The 26,242-nt window shown below is 44.7% G+C and overlaps 2 protein-coding genes across 2 annotated transcripts; one reads left to right on the top strand and one right to left on the bottom strand.

Annotated features, from left to right (window-relative positions):
- The first annotated feature begins 12,387 nt into the window (after nt 1–12,387).
- On the top strand, nt 12,388–13,696 carry LOC124671012 (putative serpin-Z5). The gene is made up of 2 exons (XM_047207459.1): nt 12,388–12,780; nt 12,881–13,696. The coding sequence occupies exons 1-2, from the start codon at nt 12,388–12,390 to the stop codon at nt 13,694–13,696; spliced, it is 1,209 nt and encodes a 402-aa protein (XP_047063415.1).
- Nucleotides 13,697–16,196: 2,500 nt separating this feature from the next.
- Nucleotides 16,197–21,294, bottom strand: LOC124677950 (serine carboxypeptidase-like 18). Its single transcript, XM_047213883.1, has 13 exons — nt 21,143–21,294; nt 20,881–21,026; nt 20,731–20,807; nt 20,535–20,657; nt 17,939–18,041; nt 17,793–17,830; nt 17,527–17,628; nt 17,325–17,408; nt 16,980–17,168; nt 16,710–16,903; nt 16,506–16,619; nt 16,372–16,417; nt 16,197–16,280 (listed from the first exon to the last, which is right to left on the bottom strand). Exons 1-13 carry the CDS (start codon nt 21,292–21,294, stop codon nt 16,197–16,199), a joined length of 1,452 nt encoding a protein of 483 aa, XP_047069839.1.
- Between the last annotated feature and the right edge of the window lie 4,948 nt (nt 21,295–26,242).

Here is a 26,242-nt window from a genome sequence, read left to right as displayed (position 1 = left end):
TACCATGTGGTAGGTAGGTATGGCGGACACAAATGGCATGGTTATTGGCTCAAGGATTTGGATGCACGAGAAGAATTCCTCTCAATACAAGGCTAGGCTAGCAAGGTTGTTTGAAGCAAACTCAAGTATAAAATGGTGCAGAAAGACTCACATATAAACATATTGTAAGCATTATAAGACTTTACATCGTCTCCTTGTTGTTCAAACACCTCAACCAGAAAATATCTAGACTTAGAGAGAACAATCATGCAAACCAAATTTTAACATGCTCTATGTAGTTATTCATTAATGGGTACAAGGTACATGATACAAGAGGTTAAACAAGATCTATATGAGCACAACAATTGCCAAGTATCACATTATTCAAGACATTATACCATTTACCACATGCGGCATTTTCCGTTTCCAACCATATATCAATGAATGAGGTAGTTCAACTTTCGCAATGAACATTAAAGATAAAGCTAAGAACACATGTGTTCATACGAAACAGCGGAGCATAATATCTCCAATATAAAGAATGCTAGGATCCGACTTTATTCAAACAAAACAAAAACTAAAGCAAACAGACGCTCCAAGCAAAGCACATAAGATGTGACTGAATAAAAATATAGTTTCATTAGAGGAACCTGATAATGTTGTCGATGAAGAAGGGGATGCCTTGGGCATCCCCAAGCTTAGACGCTTGGGTCTTCTTAAAATATGCAGGGATGAACCACGGGGGCATCCCCAAGCTTTGACTTTTCACTCTTCTTGATCATATTGTATCATTCTCCTCTCTTGACCCTTGAAAACTTCCTCCACACCAAACTCGAAACAAACTCATTAGAGGGTCAGTGCATAATTCATATATTCAGAGGTGACATAATCATTCTTAATACTTCTGGACATTGCACAAAGCTACTGAAAGTTAATGGAACAAATAAATCCATCAAACATAGCAAAACAGGCAATGCGAAATAAAAGGCAGAATCTGTCAAAACAGAACAGTCCGTAAAGACGAATTTTAAAATGGCACCAGACTTGCTCAGATGAAAATGCCCAAATTGAATGAAAGTTGCGTACATATCTGAGGATCACGCACGTAAATTGGCAGATTTTTCTGAGTTACCTACAGAGAATTCGGCCCAGATTCGTGACAGCAAGAAATCTGTTTCTGTGCAGTAATCCAAATCTAGTATTGACTTTAATATCAAAGATTTTACTTGGCACAACAATGCAATAAAATAAAGATAAGGAGAGGTTGCTACAGTAGTAAACAACTTCCAAGACTCAAATATAAAACAAAGTACTGTAGTAAAAACATGGGTTGTCTCCCACAAGCGCTTTTCTTTAACGCCTTTCAGCTAGGCGTAGAAAGTGTGTATCAAGTAACATCAAGAGACGAAGCATCAACAGCATAACTTGTTCTAATAATAGAATCATAAGGTAACTTCATTCTCTTTCTAGGGAAGTGTTCCATACCTTTCTTGAGAGGAAATTGATATTTAATATTATATTCCTTCATATCAATGGTGGCACCAACAGTTCGAAGAAAAGGTCTTCCCAATATAATGGGACAAGATGCATTGCATTCAATATCCAAGACAACAAAATCAACGGGGACAAGGTTATTGTTAACCATAATACAAACATTATCAATCCTCCCAAAAGGTTTCTTTTTAACATTATCAGCAAGATTAACATCCAAATAACAATTTTTCAATGGTGGCAAGTCAAGCATATCATAAATTTTCTTAGGCATAACAGAAATACTTGCACCAAGATCACATAAAGCATTACAATCAAAATCATTGACCCTCATCTTAATGATAGGCTCCCAACCATCTTCTAACTTCCTAGGAATAGAAGTTTCAAGTTTTAGTTTATCCTCTCTAGCTTTTATGAGAGCATTTGTAATATATTTTGTAAAGGCCAAATTTATAGCGCTAGCATTAGGACTTCTAGCAAGTTTTTGTAAGAACTTTATAACTTCAGAGATGTTACAATCATCAAAATCTAAACCATTATGAGCTACAGCAATGGGATCATTGTCCCCAATGTTGGAAAAAAATTCAGCAGTTTTATCACAAGCAGTTTCAGCAGTTTTAGCAATTTCAGGTAATTTTGCACACTTTGTACTAGGAGTAGAAACATTGCCAACACCAATTATTTTACCATTGAATGTAGGAGGTGTAGCAACATGTGAATCATTAACATTACTAGTGGTGGTAATAGTCCAAACTTTAGCTACATTATTCTCTTTAGCTAGTTTTTCATTTTCTTCTCTATCCCACCTAGCACGCAATTCAGCCATCAATCTTATATTCTCATTAATTCTAACTTGGATGGTATTTGCTGTAGTAGCAATCTTATTATCAATGTCCTTATTAGGCATAACTTTCAATTTTAAAAGATCAACATCAGAGGCAAGTCTATCAACTCTAGAAGCAAGAATATCAATTTTATCAAGCTTTTCCTCAACAGATTTGTTAAAAGCAGTTTGTGTACTAATAAATTCTTTAAGCATGGCTTCAAGACCAGGGGGTACACTCCTATTATTGTTGTAAGAATTACCATAAGAATTACCATAACCATTACCATTAGCAGAAGGATATGGCCTATAGTTGTTACCAGAATTATTCCTATAAGCATTGTTGTTGAAATTATTATTTTTAATGAAATTCACATCAACATTCTCTTCTTGGGCAACCAATGAAGCTAAAGGAACATTATTTGGATCAACATTAGATCTACCATTCACAAGCATAGACATAATCACATCAATCTTATCACTCAAGGAGGAGGTTTCTTCGACAGAATTTACCTTCTTACCTTGTGGAGCTCTTTCCGTGTGCCATTCAGAGTAATTTATCATCATATCATCAAGAAGCTTTGTCGCCGCCCCCAAAGTGATGGACATAAAGGTACCTCCAGCAGCTGAATCCAATAGGTTCCGCGAAGAAAAATTCAGTCCTGCATAAAAGGTTTGGATGATCATCCAAGTAGTCAGTCCATGGGTTTGGCAATTCTTTACCAAAGATTTCATTCTCTCCCATGCTTGAGCAACATGTTCATTATCTAATTGCTTAAAATTCATTATGCTACTTCTCAAAGATATAATTTTAGCGAGGAGGATAATATCTACCAATAAAAGCATCCTTACATTTAGTCCATGAATCAATACTATTCTTAGGCAAAGATAGCAACCAATCTTTAGCTCTTCCTCTTAATGAGAAAGGAAACAATTTCAATTTTATAATATCACCATCTACATCCTTATACTTTTGCATTTCACATAATTCAACAAAATTATTAAGATGGGCAGCAGCATCATCAGAACTAACACCAGAAAATTGCTCTCTCATAACAAGATTCAGTAAAGCAGGTTTAATTTCAAAGAATTCTGCTGTAGTAGCAGTTGGAGCAATAGGTGTGCATAGGAAATCATTATTATTAGTGTTTGTGAAGTCACACAACTTAGTGTTTTCAGGAGTATTCATTTTAGCAATAGTAAATAAAGCAAACTAGATAAAGTAAATGCAAGTAACTAATTTTTTTGTGTTTTTGATATAGAGAACAAGACAGTAAATAAAGTAAAGCTAGCAACTAATTTTTTTGTGTTTTGATATAATGCAGCAAACAAAGTAGTAAATAAAATAAAGCAAGACAAAAACAAAGTAAAGTGATTGGAAGTGGAGACTCCCCTTGCAGCGTGTCTTGATCTCCCCGGCAACGGCGCCAGAAATTTGCTGCTGGCGTGCAGTTGACGTGGGAGATAGAAATCTTTGTGGTGTAGCTTTTCTTCAGGTCCCCGGCAACGGCGCCAGAAATTTGCTTGATGCGTGTAGTTGACACGTCCGTTGGAAACCCCAAGAGGAAGGCGTGATGCGCACAGTGGCAAGTTTCCCTCAGTAAGAAACCAAGGTTTAATCGAACCAGTAGGAGTCAAGAAGCACGTTGAAGGTTGATGGCGGCGAAGTGTAGTGCGGCGCAACACCAGGGATTCCGGCGCCAACGTGGAACCTGCACAACACAACCAAAGTACTTTGCCCCAACGTAACAGTGAGGTTGTCAATCTCACCGGCTTGCTCGTGAACAAAGGATTAACCGTATTGTGTGGAAGATGATTGTTTGCGAAGAACAGTAAAGAAGAAGTATTGCAGTAGATTGTATTTCAGATGTAAAGAATAGACCGGGGTCCACAGTTCACTAGCGGTGTCTCTCCCATAAGATAAATAGCATGTTGGGTGAACAAATTACAGTTGGGCAATTGACAAATAAAGAAGGCATAACAATGCACATACAAATATCATGATGAGTACTATGAGATTTAATCGGGACATTACGACAAAGTACATAGACCGCCATCCAAGCATGCATCTATGCCTAAAAAGTCCACTTTCGAGGTTATCATCCGAACCCCTTCCGGTATTAAGTTGCAAGCAACGAGACAATTGCATTAAGTATGGTGCGTAATGTAATCAACACAAATATCCTTAGACAAAGCATCGATGTTTTATCCCTAGTGGCAACAAGCACATCCACAACCTTAGAACTTTCCGTCACTCGTCCCGCATTTAATGGAGGCATGAACCCACTATCGAGCATAAATACTCCCTCTTGGAGTCACAAGTATCAACTTGGCCAGAGCCTCTACTAGCAACGGAGAGCATGCAAGAACATAAACAACTCATATATGATAGATTGATAATCAACTTGACATAGTATTCAATATCCATCGGATCCCAACAAACACAACATGTAGGATTACAAAGAAACGATCTTGATCATGATAGGCAGCTCACAAGATCGAGCATGATAGCACAATTAGGAGAAGACGACCATCTAGCTACTGCTATGGACCCATGGTCCAGGGGTGAACTACTCACACATCAATCCGGAGGCGATCATGGTGATGAAGAGACCTCCGGGAGATGATTCCCCTCTCCGGCAAGGTGCCGGAGGCGATCTCCTGAATCCCCCGAGATGGGATTGGCGGCGGCGGCGTCTCTGTAAGGTTTTCCGTATCGTGGCTCTCGGTACTAGGGGTTTCGCGACGAAGGCTTTAAGTAGGCGGAAGGGTAGGTCAAGAGGCGCCACGGGGCCCCACACAACAGGGCCGCGCGGGCCCCTTGCTGGCCGCGCCGCCCTATTGTGGCGGCGCCTCGTGGCCCCACTTTGTCTCTCCCTCGGACTTCTGGAAGCTTCGTGCAAAAATAGGACCCTGGGTGTTGATTTCGTCCAATTCCGAGAATATTTCCTTACTAGGATTTCTGAAACCAAAAACAGCAGAAAACAGCAACTGGCTCTTCAGCATCTCGTCAATAGGTTAGTACCGGAAAATGCATAATAACGACATATAATGTGTATAAAACATGTGAGTATCATCATAAAAGTAGCATGGAACATAAGAAATTATAGATACGTTTGGGACGTATCAAGGACATGAGAGAATTTAGTGAAGATCCTACATCCATGCCTCTTGTGCTTATGTATAAGGGTGAGGTTTTGTTTTCTAACGACATGACCCCCTATTTCTCTTGGTGTTTCTTAGTGTTTTGCAGGAATTCATCGACGTGTTTTCGGAGGAGGTACCCACAGGACTACCACCATTGCGTGGTATTGAGCATCAAATTGACTTGATCCCCGGAGCTTCGCTGCCCAATAGGGTGCCATATAGGACGAACCCCGAAGAGACGAAGGAGATACAGAAGCAAGTACAAGCGCTACTCGACAAAGGTTATATCCGCATAAGCCTTAGTCCTTGTGTTGTTCCTGTTATTCTAGTTCATAAGAAAGATGGTACATGGCGCATGTGTGTAGATTGTAGAGCGATAAACAACATTACTATTCGATATCATCATCCTATTCACCGTTTAGATGATATGCTAGATGAATTGAGTGGTGCTGCTGTTTTCTCTAAACTTGATTTGCGTAGTGGTTATCATCAAATTAGGATGAAGGAGGGGGATGAATGGAAAACAGCCTTTAAAACAAAATTTGGTTTATATGAGTGGTTAGTAATGCCTTTTGGTTTAACTAATGCACCTAGCACTTTCATGAGACTGATGAACCATGTTTTGCGTGATTTTATTGGCAAGTTTGTGGTTGTGTATTTTGATAACATATTAATCTACAGCCGCAATGAAGCTGATCATACTATACATATTCGACATGTTTTGCAAGTGTTGCGTGGTAATAAACTCTATGGTAATCTTGAGAAGTGCACATTTTGCAAAGATAAGGTCATATTTCTGGGTTATGTTGTATCTAAGCATGGAGTAGAAGTAGATGTGTCTAAAATTGAAGCTATTCAAAATTGTCCTACTCCCATTAATGTGAGTCAAGTACGAAGTTTTCATGGTCTAGCTGGATTTTATAGAAGATTTGTGCCCAATTTTCGTACTATTGCTGCACCTTTGAATGAATTGACTAAAAAGGTTTTGTATTTGAGTGGGGCGCATCCCAAGATCATGCTTTTGATGAACTGAAAAGATTGTTAACTTCTGTACCGTTGCTTGCACTTCCTGATTTCAATAAGCAATTTGAGATTGAATGTGATGCTAGTGGTATTGGAATTGGTGGTGTGTTGATGCAAGAGGGTCGCCCAATTGCATATTTTTTTGAGAAACTTTCTGGTGCTAAGTTGAACTAACCTATATATGATAAATAATTGTATGCTTTAATTAGAGTTCTTGAGGTTTGGCAACATTACTTGTGGTCAAAAGAATTTATCATACATTCTAATCATGAAGCTTTAAAATATCTCAAAGCTCAATCTAACTTGCATAGGCGTCTTGCTAAGTGGGTTGAATTCATTGAATCTTTTCCATATATTATTAATCATAAGAAGGGAAAATATAATATTGTTGCTGATGCTCTATCTAGGAAGAATATGCTCTTAACACAACTTGATGTTAAAATTCCTGGATTAGAGATACTATGTGATTTGTATGCTACTGATCATGATTTTGCTGAACCATATCGCTTGTGTGCTATTGGTAAAGTATGGGAAAAATATCACATACATGATGGGTTCTTGTTTAGGGCTAACAAGCTATGTGTTCTAGAATCTTCTGTGCGTTTACTCTTATTACAGGAATCTCATGCTGGAGGTTTGATGGGTCACTTTGGGCGTGAGAAGACGCTACTCATGCTAGCTGACCACTTTTAGTGGCCAAAGATGAGGCGGGATGTGGACAGATATGTGAAGAGATGCATTACTTGCAACAAGTCCAAGTCCAAGCTGAAGCCTCACGGTTTGTATACTCCTTTACCGGCACCTACTACACCATGGGAAGACATTAGTATGGATTTTGTGTTGGGTTTGCCGCGTACTAAGAGAGGCCATGATTCTTTATTTGTGGTAGTGGATAGATTCTCTAAGATGTCACACTTTATTGCCTGCCACAAGAGCAACGATGCATCGAATATTGCTAACCTGTTTTTCAAGGAGATTGTACGTCTACATGGAGTCCCGAAGACTATTGTTTCTGATCGTGACGTGAAGTTCATGAGGTACTTCTGGAAGACGCTTTGGAGAAAGCTGGGGACAAAGCTACTTTTCGGCACTACTTGTCATCCCCAAACTGATGGTCAAACTGAAGTGGTGAATCGAACATTGTCACAACTGTTGAGATCCATGATCAAGAAGAACATGAAGGAGTGGGAAGATTGTTTGCCGCATGTGGAGTTTGCTTATAACAGGGCGGTACATTCTACCACAGAGTTGTGTCCCTTTGAGGTGGTGTATGGTTTCAAACCCATTACTCCACTTGACGTGTTGTCTTTGCCCATACATGAGAGAGTAAATATGGAGGCATCAAAGAGGGCAGATTTTTGCGCAAGATTCATGTGAAGACTAAAGAGTTGATAGAGAAGAAAGACAAGAACAATGCTGCAAGAGTGAACAAGAAGCGCAAGGAGATGTTATTCAAGCCTGGTGATATGGTCTGAGTACTTTTTCGCAAGGATAGGTTCCCGAAGCTACGGAAGTCCAAATTGCTTCCTCGTGGTGCTGGTCCTTATGAAGTGCTTGCCAAGATCAATGATAATGCATACTCTATAGATCTTCCAATTGATGAGTTTGGTGTCAGCTATTCTTTTAATGTGGCTGATTTGACACCATATGACGGAGAAGACCTTGGAGCGTCGAGGTCGACGCCTTTTGAAGGGGGGGAGATGATGAGGACATCCCTACTACACTACTACCTCCGTCATTGCAAGATGAAGACGATGCTGTTGTGAAGCTCAAGTCCAATGAAGTTAGGATTGGACCTATGACAAGGGTTCATGCGAAGCTACTCAAACAACAGGTGAAATTGTTCCTAAGTGATACTTTGATCGATGAGGACTTTATATTTCCTAAATCCTATTACTTATGTATGATCAGGTATGAAGAGGGAGCAAGCATCGCATGAGGAGAAGAGGAGCAGCTGGACGTGAAGCTGGACATGGAGCTGGACATGAAGACATCCCATGTATGCGCGAGGGAGGAGCGGGAGGCATGCGCGAGCAAATAAGATGAAGTCCAGGCCGGCCCAGGTCCCGGTCAGACCGGCCGCCACGCCGGCGCGCCCGGTCAGCCGCCCGGTCCAACCGGACGCCACGCCGGGGCCGCCCGGCGCCGACCGGAGTCCACGCTCGTGCCAACCGGGCGGGGTACTGAGCCACACGACCCGTCCCCGGTCACCACCCGGCACCAGGCCCGGTTTGAACCGGCCTGACCCGGTCCCAGACCCGGTCGACCGGCTCCTGAGCCGGCCGTGTCCGAGTCTGTCTCGACCAGATCTAATCTGGGTCGGTTTTCTATGTATCTTTTCGACCCCTGGTCGTCCTGAACGCCTATATAAGTGCACAGGACGCCCCCAAATTAGGTTTAGACCACGTTTAAGGTAAACCCTAGTTCATAGTTGATTGCTTTGCAACTCTATCGAATTTCTACACCATATTGCATTGATTTGGTGTATATACCCTGAAAGTCTTGTGTGATCTGCTGTTCCATTGGGAAATAGATGGTTGCAACTTACCGCTTCGTGGTCGGCGGCTACGTGCGCAAGTGTGTGGAGTTGCGAATATCTTGCAAGGTTTAGAGATGTTGCATTGGCGACAGGGACCAGTCGAGAGATCTCGTTGCGTCATACAAGTTATCATCCACTTCATCTTCAATTTATCTCCACTGTGTTCATCCCGTGATCATCATCACCACCGTGCTTACTGAGAAGATCGGGAAACCCCTTATCAGAAAATTATCTGAATAGACGAGCTTCTGCTCCCTCTTGTTTATAAAGGAAAACTGGCTTTGCGCAAAATAAGCTCCACATAAAGCCTCGCGTACCAGCTTTGCTAAAAGATTCTACTAAGTCTTGCTGAGTCCCTGTACTCAGCTTTGCATGCTTTGTTTCAAACGAAGTCGCTCCAAAAAATGGTGGTTTCTAGGTCGACATCTACGAGTAGCTTGGGATTCCCACGTGGCAGCCTGGAATCTATGGGCTGGGACGTCGCCATTATGCTCCTGGCCTCTTAGGCCCTTTGCTATCTTGTTATTTAGAATAGCATAACTTTGCTTCCGTTGATTGATGAAATGTTAGGTCAGTGACGTCTGCTTGTAATATTTTGGTTTTTCGCTCAGTTATGAGCTTGTATTACTCTTTGAGTCGTAGAGTCACTGTTGTGTTACCGATTCTCACCCTGTAGGCTCTAGAGATCTAGGTTAGGCTTATGCCAGATGGAGATCTGGGTTTGTCTAGCCCCGACCTTCGGGGTCTCCACACTCAGCCAACCCGGGATGGTCGGCCTCGTTGGGTTCCAATCTGAATAAAGGCGACGATCCTCGGATTCTTCTCACACCAAGTTGAAGATCTGGCGAATGCTTGTTCCCTCCAGTCCGGATGGATTGTCGTGTTCCGGAAGGCCCTGCCGGCGAAATTCATTGTGCGAATAATGCCTGAAGATTGCTGGATTGGGTGGTTTCGGTCGTGCGTACCAATGTATTTTTTATCTGACCGTTTGGTTTCACAGGGAGCGCTTCGAAGTTGTGCTGGCTGTTAATATCATGGAGCTCGTTTTCTTTCCATGGTGCTGACATAGAAGGTCATAAAAACCGAGATCGGTGGAATAGCAATGGTAGTCGCATCTTGGTGGTGAGGTGGAATTGGCTTCGTGCTTCGTGACTTGAAACAATGACTTGTATGTGGGGGCGACTTCACGGGAGAAGTTCAGAGTCTTATCTTTCAAGGTGAAAATCCAAGATCTGGCCTTAATTGGTTGTCCCTAGAATTTTTCTTGTTGAAAACATTGTTTTGGGAGTGAGGACTTCCTTCAGGGTGAAAATCTAAGATCTATGATCGGGCGGTGTAGCGCTTGTGCCTTTGTTTCCTTCTTGGAGGCGTCGCTTATGGAGAAGCTGATCTTCTGTTGTTGTCTTGGTGGTGTTAGTGTTGTTGTTTTAAGAAATGGATCTCTATAGCGAGACTTTTATTTAAGTTCTTCTCTTTTTTTTGGCTATGTGCATCCTTTATGTTAGTAGGGCATGACGTTGTTGCAGAGGATAGGTATAATTGGTATCTCCGCGATACTAATATATGCTCTTTATCGAAAAATGGACCAATTATTAGTTGAATGAGTTAGTAACCTAGTTTCAAGTCAAGCAATATCGTCGAATCTTACTTGGAATCTATGCTTCATACTTAGAAAACTGTTTTTGTAGCGAGGTGAGGTAGCGCGAGCGCTAGACCTAGCCCTACCGAGAGCCTCGCCGTAGCCATCATCATCATCATCATCATCATCATCATCATCATCATCATCATCTCAACGACGGGTTTTGGCCCCATCTCACAGATTCATGAGTTGGAGGTGAGGAACGTGGGGATTAACACGAAGAACTCGTTGGGGTGGGGGATTATCCTCTTTGGCCTGAAACACCAAATCGATAGAATTCACAGGAAAAAACCTCATGGTAGAATCCCCAACGAAAGGATTGCCAGACCAAAGATATAATTCTATAATAAAGAAGAAATCACAAATAATAGAGTTGCAAAACAAGAGGCCAAAAGTGATAGAGTTCTCCAACGAGAAAATTTCTTTGATAGGGAGGATCCTTGGATACAACCAAACAGTTTTGTAGCTATCGGATGTAAGTTTCTCACATGGAAGGAGGCAACAAGCCTAATTTAGTTGAATATCATTCTAGGTTCCTAGGGGCAAATGTGGCCATTTATATAGGCTATCCACATGCAGTACAATAGTAATAATTAAGTACGTGGATGTAGTCGCCTTGCCGCCTCGCCTCAGAAAGTGGGCTATCATCACTGCTTTACCTGTTCACCGAATGAAGAAGAGAGCTCAAAGGGGGGGTGCTTCAAAATTTGGCGGTGACGGAAGACGGTAGAAAAAGGGGACGGTTTTTTTGTGGGAGGTGACCGGAATACTCCCGCCCCCTTTTTCGTTGCAGCGTAGGAGCTTGCGCCATCTCCATGGACGCAACAGCTCGTGTGGGCAGTGCCGCATTTTGGCCCTAGGGAGGCAACTGCGATGGTGTCTCTGGGAAATGGCAAATTCAGTCGTTACCGCTAGGCCTAGCCCAATAGATCTTTGACCCACGCACTAGCCATAACATGGACTGAGCTCAGTCAACCAGTCACCCAATTTTTGGCCCGACAATACAAAAGCTTTGCCTGACTTAGTTTATCAATCCTTTATCAATTCACAAGATGTAATTGGTGATAAATATTCCTTTGAGGATGAGAGCACCACCTCCGCCCAGTCGGGTTAGAGCACAACCTAAGGTGTATGAAAGGAAGGGTTTGGTTATCAGTATCCCGATCAAGGAAAAAAATAGCGCGCTATAACAAAATAGCGTGGGTCTAAAAATACGCTATTAGCATGCTATAGCGTGCTATTAACGCGAATAGCGCGCTATAGCGCCGAAATAGCGTAGCGTCGGCTCTGCAGATATGCTATAGCGTGCTATTAGCGTTAGAATAGCGTGCTATTTTTTTTCCATGATCCCGATAGTATCATAGTATCTTACGATTTTAGATACTACCACGACAAATCGTCACGTATATATTAATATATACATATATCTTATTAGAAATAAAAATCTTATAATATTATGGTGTACTACAATACGATACTGCTGACAATAAATGGATATTACCTAGTTCATCCATACTCAAAACCGTCACAAGTGACTACTTTCCCACGACCCAGGTGCCGCTTTGGGTTATGGAGGAACGGCGGTGGACCGGTGGTAGCCGACCCATATAGGCCGGCCTCGCACGGTGATGCCGAAGTGAGCCTAATGGTGATTAATGACTTATGACCCAAGTCAACTAGCCCTATTGTCAGGTTGGGTTATACAAACTGCAAGCTTTGACTTGGAGGAGGAGACAAATACAGCGCATGCAAGACAAGATGCAATCTGCGAACGGCATGCAGGCGTTCGCGCTGGGTCTCAACAAGCGCCTCGCCGACGACGCTGGCAGGAGCGGCAACCTCGTCTACTCACCGCTGTCCGTCTACGCGGCGCTATCGCTTGTGGCCGCCGGCGCCCGTGAGCGCACCCTCAACGAGCTGCTCGGCATCCTCGGTGCACCTTCGCGCGACGTCCTAGCCGAGCACGTCCGCGGGCTCGCCGGTCATGTCCTCGCCGACCAGTCCCACGCCGGCGGGCCTCGCATCAGCTTCGCGTGCGGCGTGTGGCACGACATGACGATGCCCCTCCGCCCCGCCTACCGCGACGCTGCTGTCCAGTCGTACAAGGCCGTCACGCGTGCCGTCAACTTCCGCCAAAAGGTCCGTATACAGTTATTTTTCCTGACTTCATAGTTCATACACATGGATGTCAACGTGTAAGTAAACTAGTAGTACTGTACGTGTGTGGTGCTGCATGCAGCCGGAGGAAGCAGGGAAGCAGATCAACGCATGGGTGGCGGCGTCGACAAACAACCTCATCCCCTCCATCTTCAGCCCGGGCGCGCTGTCGCCTCTCACCGACCTCGTCCTCGCCAACGCCATCTACTTCAAGGGCAGGTGGGAGAAGCCCTTCGATAAGGAGCTCACCAAGGAGGACAAGTTCCACCGCCTCGACGGCGCCGACGTCGACGTGCCCTTCATGCGTGACTTTGATCGGCAGCTCCTCGCCTGCCACGACAGCTTCAAGGTGCTCCAGCTCCGCTATGAACGCGGCCGCCCATTGCCCGCCCAGCCGGCGCCCATTTACTCTATGTGCGTCTTCCTCCCCGACACGCGGGACGGGCTGTGGCGGCTCACCGACAAGATCAACTGCGACCCGGACTTTGTGCGGAAGCACCTGCCGAGGAACAAGGTCCTGGTCGGCGACTTCCGGTTGCCCAAGTTCAAGCTCAGCTTCGGCAGGGACATGTCAGGCGCTCTCCGGGAACTGGGCCTCAGGGAGGCGTTCGACGAGGGGAAGGCCGATCTGACGGGCATGGCGGAGGACGGCGCAGGAGGAGGGAGGAGGCTTGTGCTACAGAAGGTGATGCACAAGGCTTTCATAGAGGTGAATGAGGAAGGCACCGAAGCCGCGGCTCTCACCGCCAATTTTGTAGTTGGGTGTAGTATGTACTCCCCGCCACCGCCGCCGCGTGTGGATTTCGTCGCTGACCATCCATTTGCCTTCATTGTGACCGAGGAGGTGTCCGGTGCGATCCTCTTCGCAGGCCACGTCGTTGACCCCTCGATCAACTGAGGGATTGCAGTGCTGGGAGCTTATTTGCGGACTCGGGGGCGAGTTATAATCTTTCAATTAAATGTACTTCGTTATCTTGCTACCATTGCTATGCTGGTTAAATATAAATTTACACATTTACTTACCCTGGTTGCATTTTGCGCGAGGATTCCAAGCAGCATTCGTTCATCCATATTTCTTGGTATAAGAAAGACCTCTATTGATTACAAAAAAAATATAGTGGTAGAATCGTGGGCACTCTCACAAATCATGGAAGAAGTAAATAAGGTGTGACCAATTCTTACTTGAATGAGTTATTAACCTAGTAATTTCTAGTCAAGCAATATCGTCGAATCTTACTTGCAATCTATGTTACAACTCACGCTACCAAGAATCATGAAGCAACCGCGGCCCCCAAAGATTTAGACCCGACGTGGTCCAAAAATTGTCCGCGCCCACAGGCCAACCCCGTCCCACAAGGGGCGGCATGGGACACCAGAGCCGGCCCTGCCACAGAGATGATGGCTAGGCATCCCAAAATAAAGACACGGTTAGCTTTTAAGACTCACTGGTTTCTGAGGTAGTGGCAGGCGAGGCGTCTCGTCGTTGTTGCGTCTTTCCCACGAGGCAATGTACGGGGAACCCACACGCCAACATTAATGCACGCACTGGCCTCCTCGCTTGTAAATAGGCTGCCTCCTCGCTTGCATCGCGCACACCATCTCCCGCCGCACAGAAACTATGACCCCCTTGCAAAATCCCCAACGCCCACTGAGAGCAGTAAAGACGAACCAACATGCACTAGTAGGGAAAGGATCATTACTGGCGCACCAAAAAAGTTATTCTATGGCGCATGGGCAGTGCGCCACAGAATCTATGTCACAAAATAAGAATTCTGTGGCGCACGGACCCATGCGCCACAGAAAGTTTTATTTCTATGGCGCACCAAGCAAGGTGCGCCACAGAAAGTTTCATATTTGTGACGCACCGGCGGTGGTGCGCCATAGATTTTTTTTTTTTGAATTTCAGAAGAAAAAAATGGCGGCCAGATCTAGATCTAGATCTAGGACCGCCGGAATTTTGCCGGATTTTTTTAAAAAAATTGCCGGAGGTCGCCGGAGGTGGGTGGGTGGGTGGGGTGGGGTGGGTTGATGTGGGTGGAGGAGGAGGAGGCCGGTTGGAGGTGGGTGGAGGAGGAGGAGGTCAGCCGGAATGGGTGGGTGGGTGGGGTGGGTTGATGTGGGTGGAGGAGGAGGAGGCCGGTCGGAGGTGGGTGGAGGAGGTCGGAGGCCGGCCGGAGGGGGTGGGTGGGTGGAGGAGGAGGAGGTCGGCCGGAGTGGGTGGGTGGAGGAGGAGGCCAGCCGTGGAGGGCAGGTGGGTGGAGGAGGAGAGGTCGCCGAGGTGGGGAGGGAGAGGAGGAGGGATGGAAAAGAAGTGGAGGAGGAGGAGAAGTGGGCTCTCGGACGGATTGCGAGTTCAGATCTTGTCTCTAATGCTTTGCCGCCTGAGACGGATGTTATTCCTAACGGACTCCAATATACATAGTAGTACTAGATTTTCCCCTGTTGTAGGTGGCTTTGCCCTTATGGCGTTGTCTTGGAGTAGACCATCGGTTCTTTTGAGCTAGATATGGTGTGCTCCAGCGGAACCTCCTAATCATGTGGTGCTCCATCGGCTAGAACCGGTAGCGGGGAAGGAGGTTGTCATTGGCATGTACTCAAATAAGGTCCACATGTTTGGTGATGTTCTGCTTCTTCCATGCACTTCGGTGTGCCCCTTTCATCCTTGTCAGCGAGTTGCCGAATGAGGTTGTGGTCATGCAGGATCTCAGAGGAGTGCTGGATGGCGGGGATGTCCTCATGCTGCAATTTCTAGGAGTACAATCTCGGTGGCCCATGTTTGGCTTCCAACCATGAAGGCCAGCAGTTGGCCCTTATCGATGTCGACGGGTTTTTTCCAGCGTGTGTTCAACCTGCATGTGGAGGCCCTTTGTGGGATTTCCTGCGCGCTCTCTCTCCCAAGTGGTGTTGTCCCCGGTGAGAGAGAGGATGGCCAACGGTGGAACTCCAGATGCATCTGTAGAGAAGAAGCACTGTATGGAGTTTTTAGTTTTCAGTTTAGGCTTCTTCTTATTGTGAGGGCTTGTTTGTATTTTTTGTTTTTTCAAGGTACTCTATGTAACTTGTACCTCCATAATTTGTGATCAATGCAGCGTCTAGGTTCTTCTCGGCCTTTCTGTTGTTAAAAAAAACACTAGCAGCCCATGCACACGCTGCAAAAGCAACACACCAGTATCCTGCATCGCTTGAAAACCGAAAACAGCGAGCACGAATCTTTGCACACAAAGCCAACGATAATTGAGGTGACTGAGATTTAGCTTATTCTCAGGCGACTGAGAATTAGCAAAACTGTTATATCTAACCTCGGTCGTAAACGCAAAATCTAAATGAGTGTAGCAAACTATAATCATTATAACTGAAAGATAGTGTGCTTTACCCGGGAAAAAACAATACAGTAGGGGCTAGAGTTGCTGATTCAGTATCCAACGGCTAAACATGGCAAAGCACCTCTTCGGCTCAAACTCAGGCGCCGTGTGTCCAGCTCCCTGCAACCCAATTAGGAGCAGCACCTTAAAACTAGTAATTTGCCGACCAAAAACTCCAGCAACTCAAGCAGAGAGGTGTTAATTTTGGTACCTTAATAGTTGCGAATGTCATGTTGTTCGAGTAAGTTATGGTGAACCTGGAAAATCATGGAAGAGACGTTAGACAAAAGAATCACATCACTAGCAGTAAAGTGAAAAACTAAGCAGACGACTAGAAGAACCAACCCGGCAGACTGTCCTTGGAGATGCCATGCCCTCCAGTCGTCAACAATCGGGAAGCCGAGCGACCTCACCCACGCCTGCGTCCCCAGGTGAGGCACCATCGCATCATGGTCGCCGCTGCCATCGGCGACATCAATCAAAAACACATTAGAACCCCTCTCGCTTTGATCCAATCCAAATATCCAATGCAAGTCTCAATTCACGGACCTGTATACCAGTGCGCGGTAACCATTGGCTGTGACGTTCCGGTGGTACTTGATGCTGCTCCTAATGTCTGTGGTGTATGGCACGTCGCCGTTGTGGCATCTCACCCACTCCTCCACGGTGCCGTCCTTGATCCCGAGGGCGTCTCGGGTGCCCTGTTCATTTGCCCAGAAATACGACAAGTAGATGCCATAGGTCTAATCGACCGTGGCTTAATTATGATTGGATTAACGGGAGAAACGGGAACACACTACAGGACTGCTGCGCACTTACCTGACAGTCAAGTGTCGGGCTAGGTGGTGGATTTCTAAGACGTTTCACCGTTTCGGCTCCATCTTTCTCCTCACTTAGAATTTTCCTACCAGCACCAGCTGAATCGTCCATTTCTCTACCCGGCCCAGTAGATGTAAAACCACCACAGTTGTCCAACAATATTTGGCCCCATCTAACTTCAGAGAGGAGCTGCAATTGGAATGGCATGCAGTATATAATTACCCATATAGTTAACCTTCGACACTCAGTCAGATACTACCATGGATGAAACATATCTTGAAAAAATTGTTTGCAGAATATCTTTCAGCAAATATAAACAAGATATCTAGGATATCTCCTTCTTACACTTTTGTACGTATCCAAAGCTTGAGCACATAACGCATTGGTGGGATACTTGTAGTCTTCTCCATGGCAATGCCCACTTATGGTCTACAGGACAAGATAATGTGAAAAATAGTATCATGATCACGCTTTCAGTTGCGATAAAAAGATGTACCCTTGCTTGCAGATCTGAGGGCATTGAGAGGATCTAGATAAGTTCAATTACCTCATATAACTGATCTGATATTATGCCAACTCCGTGAGCATATGGAACTGCAGCGCTATAATCAATTATCTCACCTGTTGCCGGATTGCCCACTAGATAGCCCTAGTGAAATAAATAAACTAATAACGGTTTCGTGAAAAACTATACTAGTATTTAACTAAAACAATGATGGCAATGTGACCATATGCAAACTCGTAACGGTATCACAGATGGCCCTTTGGTATTATAATTTTTTTTTGCGAGCATTATTAGAGTTATGATGGTACCTTGAGATTGAGATGGGGGCTCCTTCCAGCTTCAACACCTGAAGGGGTAAAGTATGAAGACAGAGTTTAACAAGAGGAATTTTCATTCAGTTTAAAAACTGGTCATTCTTGTATTAGTGGAAATACAATAATACTAGCGCTCTCGCCTTCTGAAATCTTTTGTGCGATAAATGGCACTATTTTCCCAGCGTAGGAGTCTCCCCCGATATAGAGATGATTTGCGAGGAACGCCGGATGGTCGGTGAACCACTAGACATGGATTAGACAATAAAGCGGATGCCATTAGCTAGAGATACAAATGAGTCCAGTTTGAGCAAGCCACACTCAGCTTATACATGGACACATGGATTAGCTAGACATATAAACAAATTCACAAAAGAAAAAAATCTAGAGATATAAAATGAGTCGAGTTTGAGCGAGCCACACTAAGCTTAGTTCATAAAAACACATTTAATTTGAGTTGAGCAAAGGATAAAAGCTGGGAATGTCAGAGTATCACAACAGAATAACCGTGGTAGAGATCAAAACTGAATTGGCCAAAATTAATAGAGATTAAGCTACAGATCGGTTTAGCTCACACTCGATGCTTATAATGATTTTGAATTGATGTGAGTGCTTTCAAGATGTGAGTACTTAAGTACATTGAGAATTTAAGCCAGTTTTATGCTGCACCATTTAAAATCTCCCGACAGGTTATTACTTGACACCAACCACATGAGGAAACTAAACTATTAAACACAACAACAAAAAATAACCTAGATAGTGTGGTAGTTGCATCCAACATGACTGACAAATTATTCTATTTTTTATCTATACAAACCGACACGTCTTTTTCTTCGAAAGATCCAGTAAATGCTAGCATTAATTGATAAGCAGAGGGAAACGTACACACATATCACCCGAACTAACGTACATCCGGAAACGAACAGAAAAGAGAAAGAAATGAAAAAAAGAGACTATGGAACTAAAGTACATCGGGGAAACGAAGAGAAAAGAGAAAGAAATGAAAAAAAAAAGACTATGGTGACGAACCAGCCACCCTCATGGCACTAATTCGTTACCATGCAACGCAAAACCACGACCCTGCCTCATAGAGCCATGGTCGCCAAGCTTCCGAGGCCGCCGCCTCGGCTTACAACCGCCTTCCGGGGCCGCCGCCCTGGCATTCTCCGCCCAGACCACAAAGCCACTCCATGGTCAGCTGCAAGCCCGTCGCACCACGAGGGTTGAGAAGCTCCAAGGCGACGCCTTCAAGAAGATAACGGCGTTTCCATCGCCGTCGCCCGCTCCAAAGGAGCTTAGGTTTTCACCCGGAGAAACACAAGCCACCCGCATCGGTAGAGGATTGCAACTCCCAAACGACGCATTCAAGAAGGAGAACGACATCCTAGGGCGCCACCGCTGTCGGCACCTAAGTGCGAGGCTTTCACCTGGAGCGTGATCTCAACCGCCAAGCCCAAGGGCCTAGGCTAAGGAGCAGCAGAACAGCGTGGCTCCATCGCCGACCACCAATCCTGACCACATGCCGCAGTAGTCGTGTCACCTCACGCCGCGACGATGACACCATGCTAGCGGGAGGGCAGAGCTGCCCCTCCCGCAGCACGACCACCAATTCGCGGCCGCCACCCCGGCTACCTTGCTGCCGCGCAGCAGCTGTAGCACCTCACACTGCAGCCACCCGCACAACACCACCAAGCCAATTCTGGGGCCGACGCCCCAGCTTCCTCGCAGCCAGAGGCACGCCGGGACAAGGAGAGGTTCTTATTGTTATGTCGATCCAAGTGTGAGTAAGCTCATCTTAACCCAATCTCATCTTAATTTTCAATTGCGCTACACGTGAGCTTATCCTCACTGATTCTAGAATTTTTTCAGTTAAGTCTATAAGTCTATGTATCTTGATTTAATGAATGGGCATACTATATATCTCAGGAAATATCTATGAAAAATAAAGATTTCCTTAAAAATTAAGATTTTCATGTGGTTTCTTAGTAATAAAGTGCTTCTTACTAAGGATAATTTAGCTAAACGGAAGTGCAATGGGTGTCAAAAATATTGTTTTTGTGATTCTACTGAGACCACCGTTAATCATTTGTTCATTGCTTGTCGACTTATAAAATTGATTTGGCGCATCATTCCACCATCCAATGTTACTAATATGTTTGGTAATTGGTTGAATGGAGTACCAAAGACTGATAAGCAAAAGATTAGCATTGGCGTTTCTACGATTTGTTGATCGATATGGACAAGTCGCAATGATATCATTTTTAACAAGAATACTGGTACTAATTTTTTGCAGGTTATCCGACGGGCTGCTCATTGATTCAACAATGGGTTTTCCTCCTTCCGTTGGAGTTGCGGGAGGATATGGTTACTGGATGCAACCGGATGCTAGTGGTTACTTAGGACTGCTTTTTCCAGGCTACTGGGTGGCGGCATCTTAATAGAGTAGCCAATGGATAGCTTTTCTACATGTTGTGTTTTCTTTTGGTTAATCTTAGTATCGACTTTACAGTTTGATTGATTGTAATGGTTGATTTTTGTTGAGCCCGTACTTATGGTTAATAAAAAAGAAGCCGTGTGCAGCAATGCTTCCTTATCGGAAAAAAAACGTGAGCTTATCCTCGGGTCATCGATTTTCAAATCAACCTAAAAGACTTGAACTCGAGCAACTTACGGATTATTATTCAGTAATGAATACTGAATCCATCTCAAAAAGTTTTTTCGAATGGGATTAGTTAGTACCTTGATGAGGAGTTCATGGAGCTGCAGTGAGGCTGATACATCCCCAACATTGTAACCTTCAGGTTTTCTAGAAAAGGAAAATCCTGCCCCAACCGGCGCATCGACAAAAAGAATATTTGCCACCTGCAGATATAGACCTTGTCAAGGCAGGAACGAACCTGAATATTTACGATGGAGTGTGCAGAACGGGACCAACCTTCGTCCACGAGTACGGGTTGAGTTGCAGGCTCGGTACGGTGCCATTATAAGGCTCTATGACGAATTGGAATGGGCCTGCAGTTGTGGTGCACATGTATGAAATCATATATGAATCTTGGAGAGCATTAGAATACAAACTCAAATGTACCAATCTCCAAGGCAAGGCCGCTGAGTACGGAGCAATGGTCGCCGCCGGTGAGCCACAGAAGAAAAGGAGCATCCTCGCCGCCGGCTTCCGACCCGACGAAGTAGTAGAATAGCTCCGCGCCGTTGACCTCATCCACTTCCACGTAACTTTGAATCAAGTAGCAGTAGCAGCAGCATCAGCCGATTAAATCCAATGGAATCGCTCAAGGGGATCGCACCTCTTGCGTAGAAACACTAACTGAAGAGCTAGAGAAGATGTGTACCCAGTCTCGAGGTGGAAGGGAAGGAGGCCGTCGAATCCAGGGAGGGTAGTCACTACCTTCGAACTAGAGGCAGCCGCAGCGAGGACGAGCTGCTGTGCGGTGAGGCCGATCGAGAAGAAGAAGCAGAGCGGCAGGAGAATCCGTCCGATCATTTTATGAGACAATGGTGGTCAGCTGCTCTCTTTTGCTCTCTTTTGTTGTTCTACTGGCTGGAGATTAAGAGTCTGAGAGAGATGGACGCTATAGCTGGATCTTAAGAGTCCGAGAGAGAGAGAGAAAAAACGGTGAGCATGATCTCAATGGGACTTATTTAATGTTTTTTTTTCCTCTTCTACAGCAGATCTCAATCCGTACGTCAGGCGTGGCTAGTTGTACATAAAGAAACTATCTGGTCAACCCTCAGCTACTCTCTCCGTTCGTATTTAGGTTTAATCAAAGTTAAACTTTGTAATATTTAATTAAATATTTTAAAAATACAAGAGTATCTAGAATATATATTATACTAGTTGAATGCCCGTGCGTTGCTACGGCTTCTTTTTTTTCTCACATTGTGTCAATACAATAGTTGCAAAAAATCACGTGTATCAAAATCATAAGATATTTAGAAAAATTTATAAGATTCTAATCAGTCTGAAATATATTTAACAACCATATAATTGACATCGTTTGAATATGCAATAAGTACTCCACTAATTAACTATTTTATATTAAAAAAATGTCCTCCTCGATACTCCTTAGAGTATGTCGTACAATGTATGGAATATTTTCGACTGCTTCATTTTGATGGTACTTGAGCAAGCGTACCAAAAAATTCTTCCTCGGGTCGATAACATTCGGCACTACAATACTTGTCATTAGCATGTATAGTTTTAGTGAAAAAAAAATAGAAAATGCAGCGTAAAGTACCCACCGTGCATATTGGATGAACCAACTTTTTACCATTCCATGTTGATCCTGGTATGTGGTTTAGCTGCACCCTCAGAAAGTATCGATCCCCCTCAGCTGGATGGGCTAACATGATTCGCCCTACTTGATGACGCTCTTACCTGGGCTTCCAATACTTTGACGATTGCCATGTGAAGCTTCCGGGAAAATCCCTGTACAAAATATGTCGAGCCCATGGATGCTTATTGTTAGCCACAAAATACTCTGTGAGCATTGAACTCTCTACATTATCCCGGGCGATAACGTCCTTCAGGTCATCCCCTGCTTTGAAAGTGACCTTGTGCATATCTGGGAGATGAAGCGGCAGCTGAAGGACGGCTGGCGAGTTATCACAGAGCTTGAAGCCAAATATCCTCCACATAGCCTCTGGTGGAGTAACCCACCTCGCGTCAGTGTATCTCTTGATCTCATCTATGTTACCGTCATTGTCAGTCTGGTCGATGTTGAATGAAGCCCGATCGTGGCCCTTGTATATGTACTTATAAAGGTACTTCACAGCTTTGATGCTTGAGCACACCTCAACATTGATGTGGCAGTTAAACATCCGCATAAGGTATGGGTTATAGGGCACAACCCATCTGTTGTCCAGAATCTGACCACGGACCTTTGCGTGACGACCCTCCTTTCGTCTGCGATAAACAGGGTAGGAGTCCTTCCCTTGTACGGTGTTCTCGTTGAACGCTCGCGGATATCTGCATTTGCACACCCCCTCTTGCATGCAGATGTTGTTGGGCTTGAGAACACCACATGGGCCGTAGAGATCCGGGTATTTATTTTTGTCAGGGAGCTCGGCAGATATGACATGGTCGTATTGCTCTGGCACAACGAGCTTATAGGTTGAATCCATGATCAACAGGAAATGGGCATGGGGGAGGCCTCTCTTCTGGAACTCGACGACATATACATGAGCTGTGACAACACCGAGGATGTGATTTTTCAGGAGCATCTCCTTCATCGCCTCCAGCTTAGCTCTAAAAACACGGGCAACAAGGTCTGGTCGATCTTGCAGGGTCTGGCCAGGGACAACTCATCAAGTATCTCCGTCCGGTTCGGGTTGCAAGTCATTGTCAGGAAAATATCGGGCTTGCCGTAAGTTTGCACCAGTGCCATGGCATCCATATGTCTCTTCTTCATGTCTCGATAACCCCCCTTGAACGACCATGGGAGCACCGTCCTTGTGCCAACAGCGCTTGCTCGTGATTCTCCTGCAGTGATGCTATCAACAATGCCTTTATACAGATCAACACGTATCTCTTTCTGGTGCTCCCTGAACCAGTTCAACCTACAACCCTTAATATTTATGTACATGTCAACCGCAAATTGCTGAAACAATCGTCCTCCATGCAGTATGGGGTCGAATATGGCAGGACGCGTCTATAGCCTATAGCAGTAATTGTCCTTGACAGAGACGCACCACCTGCTTCTTCCCTCTGTAGAAAGTGAAAAAAAGAAAAATATTAGGCATCATATGGGAATGAATTGAACAAAAAATATATGAATATATGAAAAATCATACCTGCATCGTTATCCCGTTCTGCTCTTGACTTTTACGCAGATGCATATGACACATTTTGTTTAGGTATGTTAGGATGCCATCTGAGCTCAGCATTTGGGAAGAACAGTGGGTATGAGAGTGGGCCGTAACAGCCCTGTGTCGCCTGTATACCATATCTCTCATTGTTATTACCATGGAGTATAATGTTGCACTCGAACATTCTCGCTAGGTTGTTACCTCTATCCAAATAGCAATCACCTCATCTGCTATCGGTTTTTTATACCTCCTTTGGTCTAGTGTGTGGTCTGTGTTGAGCTCAATGCGGTACTCATCAAGGTTTTCCTTCTGGGCTCCCAGTCTCCTAAACTGTTCTGAGTAGGGGTCTTTGATGCGTGCAGTCGACACGTCCGTTGGGAACCCCAAGAGGAAGGTGTGATGCGTACAGTAGCAAGTTTTCCCTCAGAAAGAAACCAAGGTTTATCGAACCAGTAGGAGCCAAGAAGCACGTTGAAGATTGTTGGTGGCGGAGTGTAGTGCGACGCAACACCAGGGATTCCGGCGCCAACGTGGAACCTGCACAACACAATCACAGTACTTTGCCCCAACGTAACGAGTGAGGTTGTCAATCTCACCGGCTTGCTCGTAAACAAAGGATTAAACGTATTGTGTGGAAGATGATGATTGTTTGCGAAGAACGATAAAGAACAATTGCAATAGATTGTATTTCAGATGTAAAGAATAGGACCGGGGTCCACGGTTCACTAGTGGTGTCTCTCCCATAAGATAAGCAGATGTTGGGTGAACAAATTACGGTTGGGCAATTGACAAATAAAGAAGGCATAACAATGCACATACATATATCATGATGAGTACTATGAGATTCAATCGGGGCATTACGACAAAGTACATAGACCGCTATCCGGCATGCATCTATGCCTAAAAAGTCCACCTTCGAGGTTATCATTCGAACCCCTTCCGGTATTAAGTTGTAAACAACGGACAATTGCATTAAGTATGGTGCGTAATGTAATCAACACAAATATCCTTAGACAAAGCATCGATGTTTTATCCCTAGTGGCAACGGCACATCCACAACCTTAGAACTTTCTCATCATCGTCCCAGATTTAATGGAGGCATGAACCCACTATCGAGCATAAATACTCCCTCTTGGAGTCACAAGTATCAACTTGGCCAGAGCCTCTACTAGCAACGGAGCGCATGTGTGGTGACCCGGCATACCACTGCATGGTGTAGTATGCAAGTCTGATATAACACCAATGAAACACCGTTTCACTCGTATTATATCGCTCAGAGTGGTACAACAGATACATATGCGGGTCCAAGGCATGTCTATAGAATTACAACACAGACTCTTTACAAAAGATCAGCACAGCCTCCTACTTTACAATGAGGTAAAACTGCAAATAAACTCCAAGAGAACGACTCGTAGTCTAATCCTAACACGAACTCTATTTGTAGAGTATTTAACTAGCTACAGAGACTATGAATAGATTCTAGCTAAATAGGAGCTAAGTTTAGGAAGCTAGTTCCTTTCTATTGCTAATCTAGGTTTCTCCTTGTTGGATGTGGTATCTGACTCCTCTGACAGGGTCCTGTCTCGTGAAGTAGTTGTTGACTCCTCGGCCTTCGAGTTGCACTGTAGATCCTCCTTTGATGCCTCCATATCTAAGCAGAGGATTTAAGAGTGGGATGAGTACGAGCGTACTCAACAAGTTCATTATAGGAAAGAGGTGTTTAATGCACTAGCTACAGTATTAGACCAGAAAGTATAATACCAATGCAGGTTTTCATAACCATTTCTTCAAAAGGCTGCTTTTATTCAGAAGAACTATGTCCGTCAGCCTTCACCGGTTTACTAGAACTTCATGGAGCTCCTTTCCGGCAGCGTTCGCAGTTCCATATCCCGGAACAGGGAGTGACGGAGTCACGGTTCTTTACACTCTGCGAGAGGTGTGTTGCTTTACCCATAAGAGATCTTAACCTTGGTGCCAACCGAGCAATTGTTCCCGTCCACACTTCCTTTGGTGTGAGGCCCGGTATAAGGTCTAGCCAATCATGTTCCTCCGCTACCTCGAACACCCACCCGTTGTTGCATGCCCCGACCACGGGTCCTCGCCGGTCCCATTATTCCCACTCACGGGTGGACCCCGACCACGACAACGGTTTGGGACTCGTTAACCAAACTCCTTCGCCGGTAGCTGCAACCCATCATAGACCGCAATACCGTGGGGACTTAAGGCTTCCCCAGCCAACCGCTTGCACTTCGAGCGACAAGTGTCTACGGACTATGCCGTGGGGACCTAAGGCTTCCCCAGCCAACCGCTTGCCCCCGACAGATACAAGTGTCTACGGTAAAGCGCATCCGTTGATGTACGAGAGGTGGAAACACTTTTGACTACTCCGTCCCACTCCGGATCTTATGGTTAACACGGGTATTACGGCACAAGAATCACTCGGAGACATTTGTTGTTTAATCCTAGATGGATATAAACCCTTGCAATGGAACCTCCACCATATCAACACAATCCATGGTTCCATTGCCCACCACATAGTCATATTCATAGTTATGAAAGTAGTGGTTTTGGTTTTTTATGCAATAGTGATAACCATAGTACTTTGCAAGTAATTTGATAGAAAT

The sequence above is a fragment of the Lolium rigidum genome, chromosome 7, assembly GCF_022539505.1.
Source record: "Lolium rigidum isolate FL_2022 chromosome 7, APGP_CSIRO_Lrig_0.1, whole genome shotgun sequence".
NCBI lineage: Eukaryota > Viridiplantae > Streptophyta > Magnoliopsida > Poales > Poaceae > Lolium > Lolium rigidum.
Note: the sequence above shows the minus strand (reverse complement) of the source record. Positions and strands in the feature narration are given on the sequence as shown.